This window comes from Dendrobates tinctorius, unplaced genomic scaffold (genome assembly GCF_039654945.1).
Source record: "Dendrobates tinctorius isolate UK_male_01 unplaced genomic scaffold, ASM3965494v1 ptg000362l, whole genome shotgun sequence".
Lineage (NCBI taxonomy): Eukaryota > Metazoa > Chordata > Amphibia > Anura > Dendrobatidae > Dendrobates > Dendrobates tinctorius.
Window position 1 is genome coordinate 310,935 of NW_027362028.1, and position 21,566 is coordinate 332,500.

The 21,566-nt window shown below is 45.8% G+C and overlaps 1 protein-coding gene across 3 annotated transcripts in view; it reads left to right on the forward strand.

Moving 5' to 3' along the window:
* The window catches only part of LOC141075548 (oncostatin-M-specific receptor subunit beta-like), an 82,861-nt gene that overhangs the window by 42,130 nt on the left and 19,165 nt on the right, over window positions 1–21,566 (forward strand). For all 3 annotated transcript variants that reach the window (XM_073562645.1, XM_073562646.1, XM_073562644.1), the window contains exons 5-13: window positions 7,695–7,976; window positions 11,917–12,046; window positions 15,422–15,567; window positions 15,978–16,099; window positions 16,722–16,887; window positions 17,458–17,534; window positions 18,514–18,733; window positions 18,978–19,160; window positions 21,022–21,123. In XM_073562645.1, the coding sequence (XP_073418746.1) occupies window positions 7,695–7,976; window positions 11,917–12,046; window positions 15,422–15,567; window positions 15,978–16,099; window positions 16,722–16,887; window positions 17,458–17,534; window positions 18,514–18,733; window positions 18,978–19,160; window positions 21,022–21,123 (1,428 nt within the window). The remainder of the gene's footprint in view (window positions 1–7,694; window positions 7,977–11,916; window positions 12,047–15,421; window positions 15,568–15,977; window positions 16,100–16,721; window positions 16,888–17,457; window positions 17,535–18,513; window positions 18,734–18,977; window positions 19,161–21,021; window positions 21,124–21,566) is intronic.

Genomic DNA, 21,566 nt, shown 5'->3' on the forward strand with positions numbered 1-21,566 from the left:
AACTCAGTACTAGGAGTACTTCACCCAAAGGCGCTATAAGAGGAGACGTTCAGAAAAGGCACATATGTTGGCGGAGTGTTGGAAAGGAGTATTCCATCTGGCCTGAAGGTTGACTGAGTCCATAACCTGGAGGACACGGCATGGAAGCGGGCACCTGTTTGTACAACAAACTGTGAGTAAAGCTTTGCAACTACATGCCCTGATGTCCTCCACTTATTCCTGCGCCCACCTGCCCAGCACTGCTACATCCCTCGCGCCTGACACTACATCATCTAAGTGTCACTTCACCTACACTGCCCTGGGACTACAGCCCTGCCTGTGGAGGGCTATACCATTACTGCTGCACCACACCATCTATCCCAGAGGATCTGTCTGCAGCGTCGGCTTACATCACTGTTGCTGAATACCACAGGTGGCGTCACGAATCGCTTATAAACTTTCACTACCATAAGCACACTGAACATTCTCCTTTTTTACAATGGGCACCCAGCTGCCGTGACATCTCCCATTGAAGCTCATCGGGCCCGGTACCGAGTACCCCACAGCCCTGGGTGTGAGGGCGTCCCATTTTGGCGTCACGAACAGGATGACGAGACCCGATGCCATCGGGTTCTGTGTGCCTGAGATTTGTTGGACTTAAAACTTTTTGAAATGTGTAGAAGACCTAATTTGATAGACTGTGAAATGAATGCTAAAAATGGCCGCCAGCGCGGTGAAGAAGGGCGTGATCACATGGGTGGTCCTAAGAAAAGACCGCGAACTGTCCTGGGCCTCCCCTGCCTGAACTTCTATGCGACAGCGACATGGCCCACCCCCCGAGGGGTTCGTATACTGGCTTGGTATGGAGGAGTTGGAAGAAGACGCCGCCCCCAGAAGGAGGAGTGGAAGCCAGTGGCGGGAAAAGAGCCCAGGCAGGAAGAACGCCAGAACGCCATATTGGAAGGAGAAGGGAGGAGGCCTGCGGAGCACGAGGAGGCTGAGCTAAACCTCCCCGGCGCCATGGCTGAAGGCTCCGACCCGGCTTCCAGGATGAACCGCCAGCAGCTGGAGGACGAGATTGCCCAGCTGACGCACCGTTTACAGCTGAGGCAGGAAGCTTTATGGACCTTGAATCTGCAGCGCACCCTGGAGGGGCCTACACCCGCGGTACCCCAGTTACCGGTACCCACCATCGCTGCACTGGATCTCCCCCAGGCAAACCCTGTAGAGCCTGCGACCGCTGCAACACCACCAGCAGCATCCCCTGCAATCTCTCCATTACCACCACCGCTGTGTGAGGCATTGGGAGCTGAAGAGGAGCTCACGCCTGGACCTGACGCGGCCGCTCAGGTCCCACCAGAAACCCCAGCGGACCCGGAGCCGCTATCTGCTCCACCACCTTTTTAACATATTTATTAATGACCTTGTAGGGGGCATAGAGAGTAGAATTTCAATATTTGCAGATGACACTAAACTCTGCAGGGTAATTAATACAGAGGAGGACAATTTTATATTACAGGAGGATTTATGTAGACTAGAAGCTTGGGCTGATAAATGGCAAATGAGCTTTAATTGGGAAAAATGTAAGGTCATGCACTTGGGTAGAACGAACAAGTTGTATAATTATGTGCTTAATTGTAAAACACTGGGCAAAACAGTCACTGAAAAAGACCTGGGTGTATGGGTGGACGACAAACTCCCATTTAGTGGCCAGAGTCAAGCAGCTGCTGCAAAGGCAAATAAAATAATGGGATGCATTAAAAGAGGCATAGATGCTCATGAGGAGAACATAATTTTACCTCTATATAAGTCACTAGTGCGACCACACTTAGAATACTGTGTACAGTTCTGGTCTCCGGTGTATAAGAAAGACATAGCTGAACTGGAGCGGGTGCAGAGAAGAGCGACCAAGGTTATTAGGGAACTAGGGGGTCTGCAATACCAAGACAGGTTATTACACTTGGGGTTATTTAGTTTGGAGAATCGAAGGCTTAGGGTTGATCTTATTACAATGTATAAATATATGTGGGGACAATACAAAGACCTTTCTAATGATCTTTTTACTCTTAGACCTGTGACGGGGACAAGGGGGCATCCTATACGTCTGGAGGAAAGAAGGTTTAAGCATACTCACAGACGCGGATTCTTTACTGTAAGAGCAGTGAGACTATGGAACTCTCTGCCATATGATGTTGTAATGAGTGATTCACTACTAAAATTTAAGAAGGGACTGGATGCCTTTCTTGAAAAGTATAATATTACAGGGTATATACACTAGTCTCCTTAATATTGCGTTGATCCAGGGAGCTAGTCTGATTGCCGTATGTGGAGTCGGGAAGGAATTTTTTTCCCCAATGTGAAGCTTACTGCTGCCACATGGGTTTTTTTTGCCTTCCTCTGTATCAACACGTTAGGGCAAGTTAGGATAGGATATGGGTTGAACTAGATGGACTTAAAGTCTCCCTTCAACCTTAATAACTATGTTACTATGTTACCGCAGGCATCTGGACCCGCTACCCCGGTGGATACCCCTGCAGCTGCCCACCATCTCAGGCCTGCACCGGAACCGCCACACTGCCGGGAAGCACCAGGTATGCCGGTAGGCCCTGAAGTTAGGGAAGCCACTGGGTGCCTGCCGGCTACAACGGCCGGACAGGTGGTGCTGGACTTGGTTTGGGACCGGGATATCAGTCCCCTGGGGGAAACACCTGAACCCCTGACAGTGGTGCAGCGGTCCACAGTGGGCAGGGACCGGTCCCGGGAAGAGGAGGAGGAAACAAGAGCCCGATGCCAGGAGACCCTCCGCCAGTTGGCGGCCGAGCAGCGGGAGAGAGAACAGCGGAGGTTGGCTGTGCTGGGCCCTGACCTGGACCGCAAGGAGAAAGCCCGTGCTGATCACTATGGGTCCCGGGACTCGGCAGGATGGGGCCAGGTCCTTAATGTGAACCACGAGCGAGGGTTCAGTTTCATCGCCGACCCTACATGGATCTCTGACCTGTTCTTTAGCCGGAGAGACGTGGAGACTCATCTCCGGAAAGGACACCCTGCTCGAGACCTACTACCGGGGGAATATGTGACCTTCACACGGCATGAAGGGCTCCGTGGCTGGTACGCTTTAAACGTACGCCGGATGCCAGAGGATTTCCTCTCCACCTTTAAGAAGGAAAAGGCCTGCGCTTCCCTGGTACCTCCCACCGTGATCAACAAAACTGTGTTGGTACCCACGCCTGTAAACCAAGCTACGTCTGTACCAATTCAGCGTCCCTTGGTACAAATCACTACTGAAGAGCAGCGATTCCTCAACCCATCTGGACACCCAGAGCATCTGCCCTGGAAGCAGCCCAAGCAACCAGCTTCCGGAACCCCAGGAGGAGATAACTAGCCCTAATAACTAACTTTGTTACCCAGGAGGGTATTTGCACCCCCTTTGCTCTTATTTTCTATTTTTTGGTTATCATGTTTTTGTTTCTTTCCAGTTGTTGCCCAGTTTGGTTGGCAGCCTTTATACTTGAACTGTGGAGATCATAGACGCTGAGTGATCTCGAACTGTTAATGTACATAGTTTGCACCTCTTTAGGTGCTTTCTCTTGGTTTTACATAGGAACCTGCCCTTGGAACAAGGACTACCTCGTTATAAGGACATTTCCAGACATGATGGCCGGTCCAATGTCTACTCTTTGCACTTATTGATAATGCTTAGTGAACAAGGAACTAGAAAGTGAAAGTATTAATGACAGATTTCATAGGGTTTAATTGAGAAAGAAATACAGTGAATGTTTTACAATGTTTGAATAAAGATGTGAGAATTGAATAAAAATATGCAGATGACGAATCAGGGCAAAAGGAAAGAAGAGAGTAGAAAATGTGAAAGATAACAGAAAAGAAATGTGTTGCTAGAAAATGTATTACTCAAGCTGATAATGAATTTGCTTCTATAGCACTTTAAATTAGGTAGCATAACTTTAAATATAGACAGTTAAATTGTTTGTAACGTTCAATGTTCCTGTATTGTCAACTTTGTTTCCTTGCAGCCCACGGACGTGCTGTGTTTAATGGGGTGGTATGTGGTGCCCCTGAGGCTCAGTTGCCACAGAGGTACTGCACCTCCTCCTGAGGTGTGGTGCCCCACCATCCAGGTAAGGTGGAAACACCGGACCACACTCCAACACCTGCACCCCACACCACAAAGTAGTGTAGCAAAGTACCTTCGGCGGCTCCCTGCTTGGAGTATAGCAAAGCACCCCTTGGTGGCTCCCTGCTTGGAACACGAAACATGCTGGGCGGTGGGTGGAGTTTAGTTCGCACCAAAAGAGCGGGAAGAGTTGAGTTAGTCAGTCTTTTCACTCAGTGAGTGAGGATGTAGAAGGACAGAATGTGAGACAGAGAAGATCCCCGGGAGACGGATGGAAGAAGGAAGTGCTGCAGCAGGCCACAGTGATCTGGGTCTGCTGGCACAGGAAAGAGACAGAGAAAGGAAGCTTGATTCTCCATTGGGAAGAAGGATTAGCACAGAACTTGAGGAAAATAAGAGAACAAGGACCAGGGTTAGAAGAGAACCCTTTTCAAGTTCTAAGCGCAAGGCCGGGGCCCGGTCCCCGAGGTTGTACGGATACTAATGGTCCTGCAGCAGACACCGGAGGAATAGAAGTAGTGACCGCTTTATTCCCACACAAGACTTGGGGGCACAACAGCAACATATCAGTGAGCCGGGACTTAATAGCGAGGAGTCCCCGAAGCAGGCTACAGCTGTCTGCCGTACAAGTAGAGTTCATAGGAACATCTGACAGGAGGAACTCCAGTGTAACTCAGTACTAGGAGTACTTCACCCAAAGGTGCTATAAGAGGAGACGTTCAGAAAGGCACATGTTGGCGGAGTGTTGGAAAGGAGTATTCCATCTGGCCTGGAGGTTGACTGAGTCCATAACCTGGAGGACATGGCACGGATGCGGGCACCTGATTGTACAACAGACTGTGAGTAAAGCTTTGGAGCTACATGCCCTGGTGTCCTCCACTTATTCCTGTGCCAACCTGCCCAGCACTGCTACATCCCCTGCGCCTGACACTACACCATCTAATGTCACCTCATCCACTCTGCCCTGGGACTACAGCCCTGCCTGTGGAGGGCTATAACATCACTGCTGCACCACACCATCTGTCCCAGAGGATCTGTCTGCAGCGTCTGCTTACATCTCTATTGCGGAATACCACAGGTGGCGTCACGAATCACTTATAAACTTTCACTACCATAAGCACACTGAACATTCTCCTTTTTACAATGGGTGCCCAGGGCCACGGGCCGGGTCCCAGCTGCCGTGACATCTCCCATTGAAGCTCATCGGGCCCGGTACCGAGTTCCCCACAGCCCTGGGTGTGAGGGCGTCCCATAATACCTGTGTTTTGCTTCCTTTTTCTTAGCTTCCTTCTGAGTACCCTGTCTTGGGTCCTCTTTACCACATCTAGTATCCTTGATTAGTTTGTCCTTCTGCTGCATGTTCTTGTCTGCTGTTTTTCCTCCCATCCCCTCTTCTTCAAGTTTAACGCCCTCCTGATGAGTGTGGCAAGTCTTCTGGCGAATGTGTGTTTCCCAGGTTTTGTGAGGTGTATCCCATCTCTTGCGAGAAGTCCATCGTAGAGGTAATTCACGCCATGGTCCAAGAATCCAAATCCTTCTTGCCTGCACCACCGTCGTAGCCAGTTGTTCACCTCTAGTATCCTATTCCATCTTCTGATGCTATGGCCATCGACTGGGAGCATTGATGAGAAAACAACCTGTACGTTCCGTTCCTTTATTTTCTTCCCCAAAATTTCAAAGTCTTCGCAGATAGTTGGTAGGTCATTTCTTGCCGTGTCGCTTGTGCCCACATGTATCAGTAGGAAAGTGTAGTCGTCCTTGGATTTGAGGATAGTTGGTATCCTGTTGGCCACATCCTGGATTTTTGCTCCTGGGAGGCAGCATACTTCTCGTGCGGTTATGTCCGGCCTGCAGAGAGTTGCCTCCGTGCCCCTTAGTAGTGAGTCGCCCATAACTACCACTCTTCTTTTCTTTCCGGACGCACTGCTTGTTGCTCGTGAGTGTTTTTGAGTGTCATTTGTTTCCGCTTTTGTTGACAGAGTAACTTCTTTTGTTGATAGTGTGTCTTCTCTTGTAGATACGGTATCATCCTGAGCTGTGCCATTTTCGTTCTCCAGCATGAGGGCTTCATATTGGTTGCTAAGCTGTGTGGGTGGTGATGACCACTTGATCCGTTTGCTTCTTTTCGTCACATGGCTCCACTTTTCAGCCTCTGTATGTGCTCCGAAGCTTTTCTCTCTATCCGTATCCTGAATGGTTGCTTCTGCTTCATCCAAGAAGTCCTCATGTTCTTTAATTACCTTCAATGTTGCTATTCTTTCTTCCAGTCCCTGCACCTTTTCCTCTAAGAGGGTGACTGTATAAATCTGTATGTAGTGAGCTCCCTCTAGTGGTGAATGCATAAATCTGTATGTAGTGAGCTCTCCCTAGTGGTGACTGTATATATCTGTATGTAGTGAGCTCCCCCTAGTGGTGACTGTATATATCTGTATGTAGTGATCTCCCTCTAGTGGTGAATGCATAAATCTGTATGTAGTGAGCTCTCCCTAGTGGTGAATGCATAAATCTGTATGTAGCGCGCTCCCCCTAGTGGTGGCTGTATAAATCTGTATGTAGTGCGCTCCCCCTATTGGTGGCTGTATAAATCTGTATGTAGTGAGCTCCCTCTAGTGGTGGCTGTATAAATCTGTATGTAGTGAGCTCCCTCAAGTGGTGACTGTATAAATCTGTATGTAGTGAGCGCCCCCTAGTGGTCACTGTATGAATCTGTATGTAGTTATGTCGTTAGCTCCCCCCCTAGTGGTGGCTGTATATTTATGTAGTGATCTCCCCCTAGTGGTGACTGTATAAATCTGTATGTAGTGAGCTCCCTCTAGTGGTGGCTGTATAAATCAGTATGTAGTGCGCTCCCCCTAGTGGTGGCTGTATAAATCTGTATGCAATGAGCTCCCTCAAGTGGTGACTGTATAAATCTGTATGTAGTGAGCGCCTCCTAGTGGTCACTGTATGAATCTGTATGTAGTTATGTCGTTCGCTTCCCCTAGTGGTGGCTGTATATTTATGTAGTGATCTCCCCCTAGTGGTGACTGTATAAATCTGTATGTAGTGAGCTCCCTCTAGTGGTGGCTGTATAAATCTGTATGTAGTGCGCTCCCCCTAGTGGTGGCTGTATAAATCTGTATGTATTGAGCTCCCCCTAGTGGTGACTGTATAAATCTGTATGTATTGAGCTCCCCCTAGTGGTGACTGTATAAACCTGTATGTAGTGAGCTTCCCCTAGTGGTGGCTGTATAATATTTATGTAGTGAGCTTCCCCGAGTGGTGACTGTATAAATCTCTATGCATATAATGCCCCCTAGTGGTGAGTGCAGTGACTGTAATGAGGAAGCAGTTCAGTGCTCGGCTCCTTCCCACCAGAGATCCTGACGGCGTCAGATGATCCGGTCACTGACTCTCTATAATATGAAAGTCTCACAGTAAATTCTCTTTTTTTTATTTCTCATTGACTTTGGTGGTTTTCACCACAACCGCGACTGAAACCTCAATGAAACTGGTGCTGTATCCGCCAGACGGAGTATAAGGGTCATAATCACTTCCTATTGTATAATTATTAACCCCTTACTCCTCCACTTTTCCCCTATAGGAGACAATAACGAGAGATCTAGCACAGTAATTTACCCACATGAGCGAGTGGTCCTGGAGGGGTCCGATGTCACCTTTTGCTGTTTACCTGGACGGGATCAGACCATACAAGAAATGATGTACCGCGCTAAAAAGATCGAGCGATCCCGCAACATGGGGACGGACAGTTACGTCATCTCAGTAAGAAACGTGACCAGGACAAGATCAGACGGAGGCACCGTCCTGTGCGTGGTGGACAATATCGGAGACGACCTCACTCCCGGGAACGTGCTCATCGTCAGCAGTAAGTGACCCGTGGACCGATGATCTTCTCCCGATGTGACAGTTCTGGAAGGTTCCTCCTTCCCGAGAGCTGATGACACCTGCCGCGGTATCACTGCTATGTACAGTTATTAGTTGGGCACGGTCAGTCCCTTTTATTTGGTCTCTGAAGCTTCTTTGTGGACATATTATGAGTGTAAGATGTTGGGAAAGTTCCGCATGGTGCGGTCACTGCGTGGCGGTATAATGTGGGCACTGTATGACGCTAATATGGACGCTCTGGGCAGATATATTATGGGGTCTATGTAGTGAACTAGTAAGTAGGGTCTAGGGAATATGTGGTTACTGTGTGACACTAATATGCATGGTTTGGATGTATTATTATTTAGTTCTATATGGCAGCCATAATTAGGCATGGATTGTACTGTTGGGTAAGTCCTGTATTATGTACCGGTTACTCGCTGTTATTAGGGCAGCAGTATTATAAAGGAAAATGGCTGCGTTCACACAATGTTAAGGAACCAAGTTCGGTATATGCAGCGCTGTGCAAATGTTTTAGGCAGGAGTGGGGAAAATGCTGCAAAGTAGAAAGCTTCCAAAAATAGACGCGTTAATAGTGACCGCCCATCACCTCCGTTATCAGTATCTGGTGACCGCCCGTCATCTCCATCATCAGTATCTGGTGACAACCCATCGCCTCCATCATCAGTATCTGGTGACCGCCCGTCACCTTCATCATCAGTATCTGGTGACGCCCATCGCCTCCATCATCAGTATCTGGTGACCGCCCGTCATCTCCATCATCAGTATCTGGTGACCGCCCGTCATCTCCATCATCAGTATCTGGTGACCGCCCGTCATCTCCATCATCAGTATCTGGTGACCGCCCGTCATCTCCATCATCAGTATCTGGCGACCGCCCGTCATCTCCATCATCAGTATCTGGTGACCGCCCGTCACATTCATCATCAGTATCTGGTGACCGCCCGTCATCTCCATCATCAGTATCTGGTGACCGCCTGTCATTTCCATCTTCAGTATCTGGTGTCCGTCCGTCACCTCCATCATCAGTATCTGGTGACCGCCCGTCACCTCCATCATCAGTATCTGGTGACCGCCCGTCGTCTCCATCATCAGTATCTGGTGACCGCCCGTCACATTCATCATCAGTATCTGGTGACCGCCCGTCATCTCCATCATCAGTATCTGGTGACCGCCTGTCATTTCCATCTTCAGTATCTGGTGTCCGTCCGTCACCTCCATCATCAGTATCTGGTGACCGCCCGTCACCTCCATCATCAGTATCTGGTGACCGCCCGTCGTCTCCATCATCAGTATCTGGTGACCGCCCGTCACATTCATCATCAGTATCTGGTGACCGCCCGTCATCTCCATCATCAGTATCTGGTGACCGCCCGTCATCTCCATCATCAGTATCTGGTGACCGCCCGTCACATTCATCATCAGTATCTGGTGACCGCCCGTCATCTCCATCATCAGTATCTGGTGATCGCCTGTCATTTCCATCTTCAGTATCTGGTGTCCGTCCGTCACCTTCATCATCAGTATCTGGTGACGCCCATCGCCTCCATCATCAGTATCTGGTGACCGCCCGTCACCTCCATCATCAGTATCTGGTGACCGCCCGTCATCTCCATCATCAGTATCTGGTGACCGCCCGTCATCTCCATCATCAGTATCTGGTGACCGCCCGTCACATTCATCATCAGTATCTGGTGACCGCCCGTCATCTCCATCATCAGTATCTGGTGACCGCCTGTCATTTCCATCTTCAGTATCTGGTGTCCGTCCGTCACCTCCATCATCAGTATCTGGTGACCGCCCGTCACCTCCATCATCAGTATCTGGTGACTGCCCATCACCTCCATCATCAGTATCTGATATGATATATTATATGATCTTTATTTAGCTGTTACTATCCGCTGATCTTATGCTGAGTTGTATGTCAGTAATATGTCAGCTGTATATGGATTGGTTACAATATGAGTGTAATTCACTGTACGGTTATAAATATATATGAGCCACCCAGGCCCATCTTGGAATATGTCTCCCATCTTGGTACAGTGGCATGTAAAAGTTTGGGCACCCCTGGTAAAAATTACTGTTATTGTGAACAGTTAAGCAAGTTGAAGATGAAATTATCTCTAAAAGGCCTAAAGTTACAGATGACACATTTCTTTGTATTTTAGGGGTGTGTGTGTGTGTATGTATATATATATATATATATATATATATATATATATATATATATATATATATATATATATATATATATATATATATATTCATCTTTTACATTTTAAAAATTACAAAAAGGAAAATGGGCCAATTCAATAGTTTGGGCACCTCTGGAGATGTGTGTACTCAGATAACTTTGACCAAGGTTTCAGACCTTAATTAGCCTGTTAGGGTTATGGCTTGTTCACTATCATCGTTAGTAAAGGCTTAGGCCGGTTTCACATTAGCGCATTTTCAGCGCGCGCACGGCCGGGGGTAGCTCCGCCCCCGAGCCGGCTCTCTGCCCGGCGTGCCCGCCCCTTCCTTGTAGCGCCGCCTCCTAGCGCACAGCGGCGCCTGCGATCGGCGCACCCTATCTTTAGCATAGGGTGCGCCGATCGTGCGCAGGTCGTGCGCTAGTTGCGCTTTGACCTGCGCTGCGCACTTTTGACGGTGCGCCGTGCGCGCCAAAATCGAACTTTTCGGATTTTGGCGCGCACGGCGCACCGTCATAAGTGCGCAGCGCAGGTCAAAGCGCAACTAGCGCACGACCTGCGCACGATCGGCGCACCCTATGCTAAAGATAGGGTGCGCCGATCGCAGGCGCCGCCGTCCGCTAGGAGGCGGCGCTACAGGCAAGGGGCGGGCACGCCGGGCAGAGAGCCAGATCGGGGGCGGAGCTACCCCCGGCCGTGCGTGCGCATAAAATGCGCTAATGTGAAACCGGCCTAAGTGATGCAAATTTCCCAGCTTTATAGAAACTCAACATCCTCTAACCTTGTGCTAAAAAGCAGCAGCCATGTGTTGTTCTTATCAGCTGCTGAGCACTCTGAAAATGAAAATGGGGGAGGCCCACAAAGCAGGAGAAGGATATAAGAAGATAGCAAAGGGTTTTCATGTAGTTAAGAAATAGCCGTTACCAGGAACAGTGGAGGTCAAGATAATGTCTGGAAGACCAACTAGAATTTCAATGAGAGCTGCTTGTAGGATTGCTAGAGAGGCAAATCAGAACTCCCACATGCAGGCAAAAGATCTTCAGAAAGATTTAGCAGACTCTGGAGTTGTGGTAAATTGATCTACTGTTCAGAGACACCTACACAAATATGGCCTTCATGGAAGAATCATCAGAAGAAAATCTTTCCTGCATCCTCACCGTAAAATTCAGCCTCAGAAGTATGCAAAAGATCATCTAAACAAGACTGATTCATTGTAGAATCAAGTCCTGTGGACCAATGAGGTTAAAATAGAACTTTTTGGCCACATGTGTGGAGAAAAAAGGGCACAGAATTTCAGGAAAAGAACATCTCACCCTTCATTAAGCATGGTGGTGGATCAATCATCCTTTGGGGTTGTGTTTCAGCCAATGGCACAGGGAACACTTCACGGGTAGAAGGAAGAATGGATTCAATGAAATTTCCACATTCTTGATGCAAACATAACACCATCTGTGAAGAATGGATAACAATAACAGTCATTTTGACAAGGGGTGCACAAACCTTTACATGCCACTGTATGTTTAGCAGCGTCACTTAATCCCAGAAAGCGGCAACAGAAATTTTGCTCCAACTTTGAAATCTGCACTCATTTTTTCATTCCAAATAAATAACATTTAGCAGAAATTTTGTCAAGATTCTAAAAACATATTTATGTTGGAGATTTTTAACACGGGGCTGGAGGGGTCTCTATCCTTTCATGTCTGATTAATTGTTGTCACATGGTTTCAGGGCCGCCAGATCAACCGAAAAACTTTTCATGCGTGACCCAAGATATGCAATCCTTAATCTGCCGCTGGATTCCTGGACCGATCTACAACTTTTTTCGGATTCTCAAGGCCGATTATGTCCTATATGAATGGTAGGAACATTCAGTAATAATAACAGGAAAAGTGTCAGAAGATATAACACAAAGATTTCTAGAAAGTCTCCTCCTTGTAAAATCCTGCCATTATTGGGTCCAATGTTCCTTGATAATTAATTTCTTATTATATCTTTATTGCTGGTGCTCTGCTCCAAAATCCCAGAATCGAGTTACATGTTCAGATCCTGTCTGCAGTCACCACTAGGGGGAGCTCCCTATATACAGAAATACAGTTGTGCTCAAAAGTTTATGGCAGAATTTTGATTTCTTGGCCTTTTTTCAGAGAATATGAATGATAATGCCAACTTTTTCTCCACTCATGGTTAGTGGTTGGGTGAAGCCATTTATTGTCAAACTACTGTGTTTTCTCTTTTTAAATCATAATGACAGCCCAAAGCATCCAAATTTCTTAATACCATGTATTGCTCCTCTATCAATGACAGCTTGCAGTCTTTTGTGGTAATTGTGGATGAGGTTCTTTATTTTCTCAGATGGTAAAGCTGTCCACTCTTGTTGACAAAAAGCCTCCAGTTCCTGTAAATTCCTGGGCTGTCTAGCATGAACTGCGCACTTGAGATCTCCCCAGAGTGGCTCAATGATATTGAGATGGCCACTCCAGAACCTTCTCTTTCTTCTGCTGTAGCCAATGAAAGGTCGACTTGGCCTTGTGTTTTGGATTGATGTCATGTTGGAATGTCCAAGTACGTCCCATGCGCAGCTTCCGGGCTGATGATTGCAAATTTTCCCCAGTATTTGATGATAACATGCTGAATTCATCTTTCTTTCAACTTTGATAAAGTTTCCTGTGCCTTTGTAGTTCACACATGCCCAAAACAGCAGCGACCCACCTCCGTACTTTACTGTAGGAATGGTGTTCCTTTCATCATAGGCCTTGTTGACCTCTCTTCAAATGTAACGTTTATGGCTGTGGCCAAAAAGTTCAATTTTGGCCTCATCACTCCAAATTACCTTGTTCCAGAAGTTTTGAGGCTTGTCTCTGTGCTGTTTTGCATATTGTAGGTGAGATACTTTGTGGCATTTGCGCTGTTATGGCTTTCTTCTGGCGACTCAACCATGCAGCCCATTTTTATTCAAGTGCCTCCTTATTGTGCATCTTGAAACAGCCACACCGCCAGTTTTCAGAGTCCAGTATTTCACCTGTTATTTGTGAGTTTTTATTTGCATCCCGAACAATTTTCCTGGCAGTTGTGGATGAAATGTTTGTTGGTCTACCTGACCGTGGTTTTTTTTTTTTTAGAGCCCCTGATTTTACATTTGTTAATCACAGTTTGAATGCTGCTGACTGGCATCATCAATTCCTTGGAGATCTTTTTGTATCCCTTTCCTGTTTTATACAGTTCTACCTTTTCTCGTAGATCCGTTGACAATTCTTTTGCTTTCCCCATGACTCACAATCCCGAAATTTCAGTGGCTGGATGAAAGATACAAGAGTCTGTCTGGATCCCAGAAACTCACTCAGCTTTTATGCACACACACTGATTACAAGCAAACAGGTCACAGGGGAGGATGTTACCTTTAGTAGCCATTCAAACCCATTTGTGTCAGCCTCTGTGCATGCTATCAGGCCAAAATCACCAGGGGATGCGAACTTTTGATCAGGGTCATTTGGATGTTTTGGGTTGTCATTATGATTTACAAAGAGAAAACACAGTAGTGTGACAATAAATGGCTTCACCCAACCACTAGCCATGAGTGGAGAAAAAGTTTTGGTGTTATCATTCATATTCTCTGAAAAAAGGCCACGAAAGCAAAAATTCTGCCGGAGTATGTAAACTTTTGAGCACAACTGTACATGATGAGATCCTGTCTGCAGCCACCACTAGGGGGAGCTCCTTACTCAACCTAATGTGGTGCACTCCCTCATATGGGTACACAAATTAAAACATTAAGACTTTTAAAACACAGCAATGAAAAAGCTAAAAAAAATTGTTGTGGAGACCAAAAGAAACATGATTCTGGCGTTTAGAACTTTTTTCTTGTTACGCCGTTTACCGATCGGATTAATTTTTTTGATCGGGCGATTCTGAATGCGGGGATACCAAATATGTGTATTTTGATTTTTTTTTTTGTTTTGTTTTATTTTGAATGGGGCAATAGGGGGGGTGAGCTGAGCCTTTTATATTTTTTAATTTTTAGTAAAAAAAATTGTTTTTTACTGGAGCTGCGATCATCTGATTACTTGCCCTATAGATAGTGGGGCTTCTGCCTATATGTCCTTCGTCGTAAAGGGGTTAAAGGGAATCCGTCAGGAGGTTTTTGTTTAATCTGAGGGCAGCACGATGTAGGGGCAGAGACCCTGATTTTAGGGATTTATGACTTACTGGGCTGCTTCTTGCACTTATGATAGAGCCCCTGTTTAAGCAAATAAAGAATATGTAGCAGCGCTCAGAATGCTGAGCTGTTTAACCCCACCCACACCACTGTGGCAGCTTCCTGTATACACTAACATTGACAGCAAGCTGCCAATCAGTTTTGGGGGCGGGGTTACACAGATTAGCTTGACTGGCCTGCATGTGACACTTAGTCCTGTAGTGATAATCTCCTGCTGATAAAACACTGATTGTATTAAAACTACAGATCACAGCGCAATAAGTGATACATCCTTGGAATCGGACTTTCTTTCCTTATTTAATCTGAGAGCAGCATAAAATAGCAAAAACCTGCTGACAGATCCCCTTTAAGAAGATGTTTCTTTTATGATCACTTGATTTCTGGCCCTGTGCTGCCCTCTAGTGGCTAAATGTGGAAGGTCGTACTAGAATCATTAATGTGCTATTAAAAAACAGTTTGTTATTCCCTATACTGATAACTTGCTGATCTCTGGGGGCCGGACTGGAATGACCTCCCCATTTTCTCAAACTTGGGGCTCTGCAGTCCCATCTTAAATGGAGTAGAAGCCAAGCATGCCCACCTCTGCTTTATTCATGAAGGGGCTGCAGAGGTTACTTTTTGGGGGTCCAGAGACCTGACCTGGGGATTGTAAGGGTCCCAGCAGTCGGTCCCACAGCAATCAGTGAATCACCTCCTAACTGCGGTAGCTTGTTTCCTGGGAATAACAGTTTAATAATACTAGGAGGCTGCATGGAACTTTATTTGGAGCGATTGTCCAGATGGCACAGCCCCTTTAAGAACAGGTGGGTTCCTCCTGGTGTGATGTCAGAGCTGTGACCAATCAGATATCTCCCCCCTGCTGCTCCCACCCTTGCAGTCTCATGCGTAGGCTGGAGCACAAAGACTGTAATGTGATCCCTCTCATCGCACACTGCAGCTGCATCCCCCTCCTCTCCCTCCTACCTTTCTTCTCCTTACTGTATCATATCTACATATGGTATAACATTTGTTTTCTTTAAGGTTTTCTATGAAATCCTATTCCTGCGAAAGAGATCAGTGTATTTTGCCGATTCGGAAGGATCAGCCGGTGTATAACTTTACCATGACGGCTAAAAACCTCCTAGGAGAGAGGAGCCTCGACTCCATCGTGCATCTACACCAGAGAGGTACGATTTATCTGTGCTCCCGGGTGGATGTGACTTATCACCGAGAAATAATATGCATCCGATGGTTAATAATGAGCTGTAGAATTCATACAAGCATAAGGTGTTATATGAGCATGCTCGGGTGCTAACGGATTGTTTTTGGCGTGCTTGAAAAAGATCTTCGAGTCCCCGCGGGTGCATGTCTAGTGGCTGTTAGTCGCAACACATGCAGCAGAGGGGAATCAAACACATTTTTCGAGCACGCCGAACACACTGTTAGCATTCGAGCATGCTCATATAACACCTCATCCGAGCACATGCGCTCATCACTAGTCCTGAATCGTGTTTGTTTCTCTTGCGTGCTCTGCTCTTCTTCCATCTTCTGGGTTGTTACAACTCCAGTTTTATGTAACTCTTCTTACTTTTCCCAGTTCTGCTCTTTCCTCCTTCCAATTTAAGAGCAACTCACGAGAACGCTTCCGTGATCTTGTTATCCTGGTCCCTGCGAGCAGATTACACCCCCCTGCAGATCCGGTGTCAGGTGAAGGACCTGGTAAGTGAGGACTGGAATCGGGGGCTGCATGACTATTCAGAAAAAAAATGGCTCCTTGTAGAATATACTAGCGTTAGCTGCCCCATCGTGCTCCAGGGTCCCAATGCAAATGCCGCCTCTACTCCTCCATGCTATAATATATAAAGGCCCAGAAACAGTCATCTGGGCGTAGACATTTGTATAAATAGTCATTCAGTATTACTTCCTGCTCTTAAGCTCCCATAAAGCATTGCTCTCTGGGAACAGGATACAGATTATCTTTGTACGTTACTTTAGTTGAGGACAGGGGGTGAGATGACTTCGGCTTCTTGAGCGTCAACTGTGCATACTTACCAGCATTACCTTGGTACATTAGAAATATGTAAGTCCCGCCCCCGAGGAACACCACAAACCAATCTTTTGCAAAGCTCACAAGCTGGAAAGAGAAACTTACTTTGGTTTTATGTACGTTGGAGCCGGACAGCTTCTTCTTCTTATTTTCTGGCATTGTATCTGAAAAATCAGAATCATCCTGGAAGATTTGGGGCCATTGGCAGGTATCCGCGTGGGACTGTATTCTATGTAATGTCGGAAGCCAGAGATTTTGAATATTTTTTTTTTTTCTCTCAATCCAATTAATTAGGTTAATGTGACAATTAGAGGAAAAGATCCAACAGAGAGATACAAAGTGATCCTCGGCGGGTTACAGCCCGATACAAACTATGACCTGAGGGTGCGCTGTATGGCGGAGTCGTCACTGGCAGGATGGAGCAACTGGAGTCATCTGGCCGTCAAGACCCGGGAAGCTGGTAGCTACAGTTTACTAATAAAGCAGAGTTTTTTGTTTAAAAAAGAGAGTTCCTGAGAACAGCTATATCGGAAGCTTTCCTGCATTGTGTGCGCTTTACGGCAGCTGCAATGAAAGGGAGTCAGTGGACAGAAGTGTCCGTAGACTTGGTACAGTAACGGGGAGTGACAGTGGAGCTGCATCCAGAGCCTTACCTGTGTATATAGTGTTACTATCCTGCCTTATAGAGCTGTTATTAACAATGATGAGATGACTCTGCTCATTATGTCCCAGTCTGTACAGCACAGCTGTTAGGTAAACTGCACTAATCGAGAAAAACATTCTCTTTACATGGGTGATCGTGGACTCACTGCTCTCTGTATGAAGCTGTGTGTACGGAGCGCCTCCTAGTGATGGATCCAGGCACAAAGAATTCTATAAGTCACTGCTATGGCCGTGCTATTCCTGTGTGCCCCCCCTTAGGCCCTGACGCCCCCTAACTTTTGGTTTAGCTGTAATTATACACACAAACATACTAGAAAAAGGATCCATTTTTAATATTCTTTAACTATTTCTCTTGCACTAATTTCAGCCCCTACGGGAACTCTGGATGTCTGGAGATCTGTTATGGAGGATGATAATAAAAGGATTATTACTCTCTACTGGAAAGTAAGTATGGGCTCTATAGTCTCACTGCTTTTACAGTAAAGAATCCCTTTCCTTGGAAGTGGTGGATGCCCAGGCATAAGCGTGAAAATATTGGCTGTTTTACTGTATAACCCCAAGTTTGACCCCCTGTATTGGTTTCTGGGGTCCATCCATTCTCTTAACTTGGGTCACTCTCCATTGCACCCCATTCTATGTCCAACGATTTTATGTGCCTTGGCAGCAGCTGCCTGCCATTGGTCACTAAGGCGGAGTTTACTGTTGACCACCAGGCCCTATCGATGTCCATTTTACAGGTTAGTTAGTAATTGTTCACTTTTCTTGCTTTCTTTTCCTCTCCACACTTATCTTGAAATTTCTTGCCAGCTCCACACAGTATAGTACTTGCGCATGCGCAGTTTATTTATTTATTTTTTTTTTAACAGAGCAATTATCTTTCTTCTGCGCATGCGCCGGTCTTGGTATCACTTCTCAGTCAGTGGCTTCATCTCTCGCTGCTGCATGATCCGCTCCACTTTACACAGATGCTGCAGGGCAAATAGTGAAGCCATTGAACCATAAGTGACACCAGGACTGGCGCATGCGCAGAAGAGGACAAAACATTGGATGCACTTTTAAAGGGATTGTCCTGGACTTTAACAATCATGGCCTATCCTTAGGATTCCCGACGAATAGCTTTTCCCAGTGTCGGCGGCTGGAACTGCACAGCACAGCGCCATCGACTGTATAGTGGTCACTGCCGGGTACTGTACAAATCAATAGGGGTCAGATGTGCAGTACCCGGCCTCAGCCACATAGATGGAGCTGTTCTGTGCAGCTCTGCAACGGAGCAGTTCCACCTGCCGCTGACACCAGCGGGGTACCGAGTGTCGCACCCCCTACCGACCAGACAATTATGACCACCAACCCCTTTAATGGATTTTTATTTTTGGATACTTTCTCCAGACTTTTTTAAACTTTTTTCTTTACAATTATTTTGAAGCCTTCATCAACATTCAAAGCCAACGGAAATAGTTCTCGCTATCTCATAAAGGCACGGCTACAAGGGGGTGGCCCGTCGGAAACGATGATCAGCGTCTTAGGTGTGAACAGCACCCAAATATCCATAGGGAGACCAGTGTATACTATGATCGTCACCGCACACAATAGTGCTGGAGGATCATCACCTGCAGAGCTGACGGTCCCAGCAAACACCGCAAAAGGTATACGGCATGCTGGATGGATGGGAGCGAGATAGAATACTTAGAATTATCATTATCGTGTAGTATTCATTATACAGGACCATCTACAGTTTATAGGGCATTTGTGATAAAATTCCGATAATCCGCCACTTCACCCGAGGAGATTGTCAGATTACTGGAATTTTCTCATCGATGTTACTTTTACGTGAGTTTTGGCGGTTACATTGCGTCTTCTGAAATAATAACGTGTCCCGTAATAATTTAGGAACTAATTTAATAACTGCTGAAAGGACGTCCGGCAGAGACGGAGGCATTTATGTACCATGGCGAAAGTCGCCCAGTGCTCGTGGATACGTTGTGGAGTGGTGCGCTGCGCCTCGGTCTCCGCATTGCGACCTACAGTGGAAAAAGTACAACGCCACCGTCCTGAGCGACGTCATCGTATCACGTAAGATCAAGTTAAAAAAAAAAAATGCTAAATATTTTTTTAATTGCTCCAATGCATTAGTATAAAAAAGTCATTTTGTAAGCAGTCGTCATTACAAATTTCTTACTGTTTGTGGTTTTTACAACTTCTATACAGTTCTGTTTCCATGGTGACAAACTACAAACAAACCCCTTGTAGTCTGATCTTGCCGATGGAATATTATTAATCTGCCCTGTTTGCAATGATTCTTTTTTTTTTTTTTTTTTCTTTTTTTACTATTTTAAATGTATTGGCGGCAAAAATATACACACCCTTTAAAAATAAGACGTCTCGAAAAATAAAGTTAATTACCTGTAAATATTAGCTACGTTTTTTAAAAAGGGAAAAAAACACGTTTTCCTATATTACAGTAAAAAAAATTTAAGTTTTTAAAACAATCCACAGCAAATGCTTGTGTATAAAGCCTTGTCCCCCCAAAAAAAAAAAATCACTGTGACCCCCATAATAGCCTTGTTGCCCCATTATATCTCATATAAACTGTAGGACCCCATATAAATCACTGTGACCCCATAATAGCCTTGTTGCCCCATTATATCTCATATAACCTGTAGGACCCCATATAAATCACTGTGACCCCATAATAGCCTTGTTGCCCCATTATATCTCATATAAACTGTAGGACCCCATATAAATCACTGTGACCCCATAATAGCCTTGTTGCCCCATTATATCTCATATAAACTGTAGGACCCCATATAAATCACTGTGACCCCATAATAGCCTTGTTGCCCCATTATATCTCATAACCTGTAGGACCCCATATAAATCACTGTGACCCCATAATAGCCTTGTTGCCCCATTATATCTCATATAACCTGTAGGACCCCATATAAATCACTGTGACCCCATAATAGCCTTGTTGCCCCATTATATCTCATATAACCTGTAGGACCCCATATAAATCACTGTGACCCCATAATAGCCTTGTTGACCCATTATCTCATATAACCTGTAGGACCCCATATAAATCACTGTGACCCCATAATAGCCTTGTTGCCCCATTATATCTCATATAACCTGTAGGACCCCATATAAATCACTGTGACCCCATAATAGCCTTGTTGCCCCATTATCTCATATAACCTGTAGGACCCCATATAAATCACTGCGACCCCCCATAATAGCCTTGTTGCCCCATTATATCTCATTACCTGTAGGACCCCATATAACTCACTGTGACCCCATAATAGCCTTGTTGCCCCATTATATCTCATATAACCTGTAGGACCCCATATAAATCACTGCGACCCCCATAATAGCCTTGTTGCCCCATTATATCTCATATAACCTGTAGGACCCCGTATAACTCACTGTGACCCCATAATAGCCTTGCTGCCCCATTATATCTCATATAACCTGTAGGACCCCATATAACTCACTGTGACCCCATAAGAGCCTTGCTGCCCCATTATATCTCATATAACCTGTAGGACCCCGTATAACTCACTGTGACCCCATAATAGCCTTGCTGCCCCATTATATCTCATATAACCTGTAGGACCCCATATAAATCACTGTCCCCCATGATATCTAGAAAGGCACCATAGGAATCACTGTCACCCCCTTTTTTAACCCATAAGACCCCATAATTGCCATTCTACCCCTATACCAGTCACAGACACCATAATGACCAGTAGCCCCCATTGTTATCACTACTAGCAAATAGTTGCCTCTCTGTTCCCATAAAAGCTACTTTAACTCAAAAATATTTACTGTGCCCCCATAACAGCCAGTTGCCCCCCCCCCATGTGACCCCAGAATGTTATTATTAACAATGGATTCGCCCAAATGATCTGAGATGTCAAATATCCCAACATTGCAGGAGACTTCAGACCAGGAGTAAGATACGAGTTCAGAATATACGGATCTATGGACGACGGGGAACATCTCCTGGAGAAGAAAGAGGGGTACACCAAGGAGCTGGGTACGTAGGAGCACTGGTGGGCTTCTCTGTAGCTCGGGGTCTGGTCTCACGGCAGTCCATCAATGTCACTCATTATAAATAATGTATCACTTCTCAATGATTCTATCCAGCGGCATAAGAATTTTCCAAGAAACAATGGATGAAAATCCCACAAAGAACTGAAAGACTTGTCTGGCTAAACACTTTGTCACACAACTATATTCAGTTATATTCTATATATTGTAGTCTAGATTTTCTGCCTTATTTTATGAACTACATTGTTATATTTTTTGATATTTTATATTTATAGTCTACATTATACAGTGGTGTGAAAGTGTTCACCCCCTTCCTGATTTCCTATTCTTTCACGTTTGTCACACGTAAATGTTTCACATCACCAAACAAATGTAAATAATAGACAAAGATATCACAAGTAATCACAAAATGCAGTTTATAAATGAAGG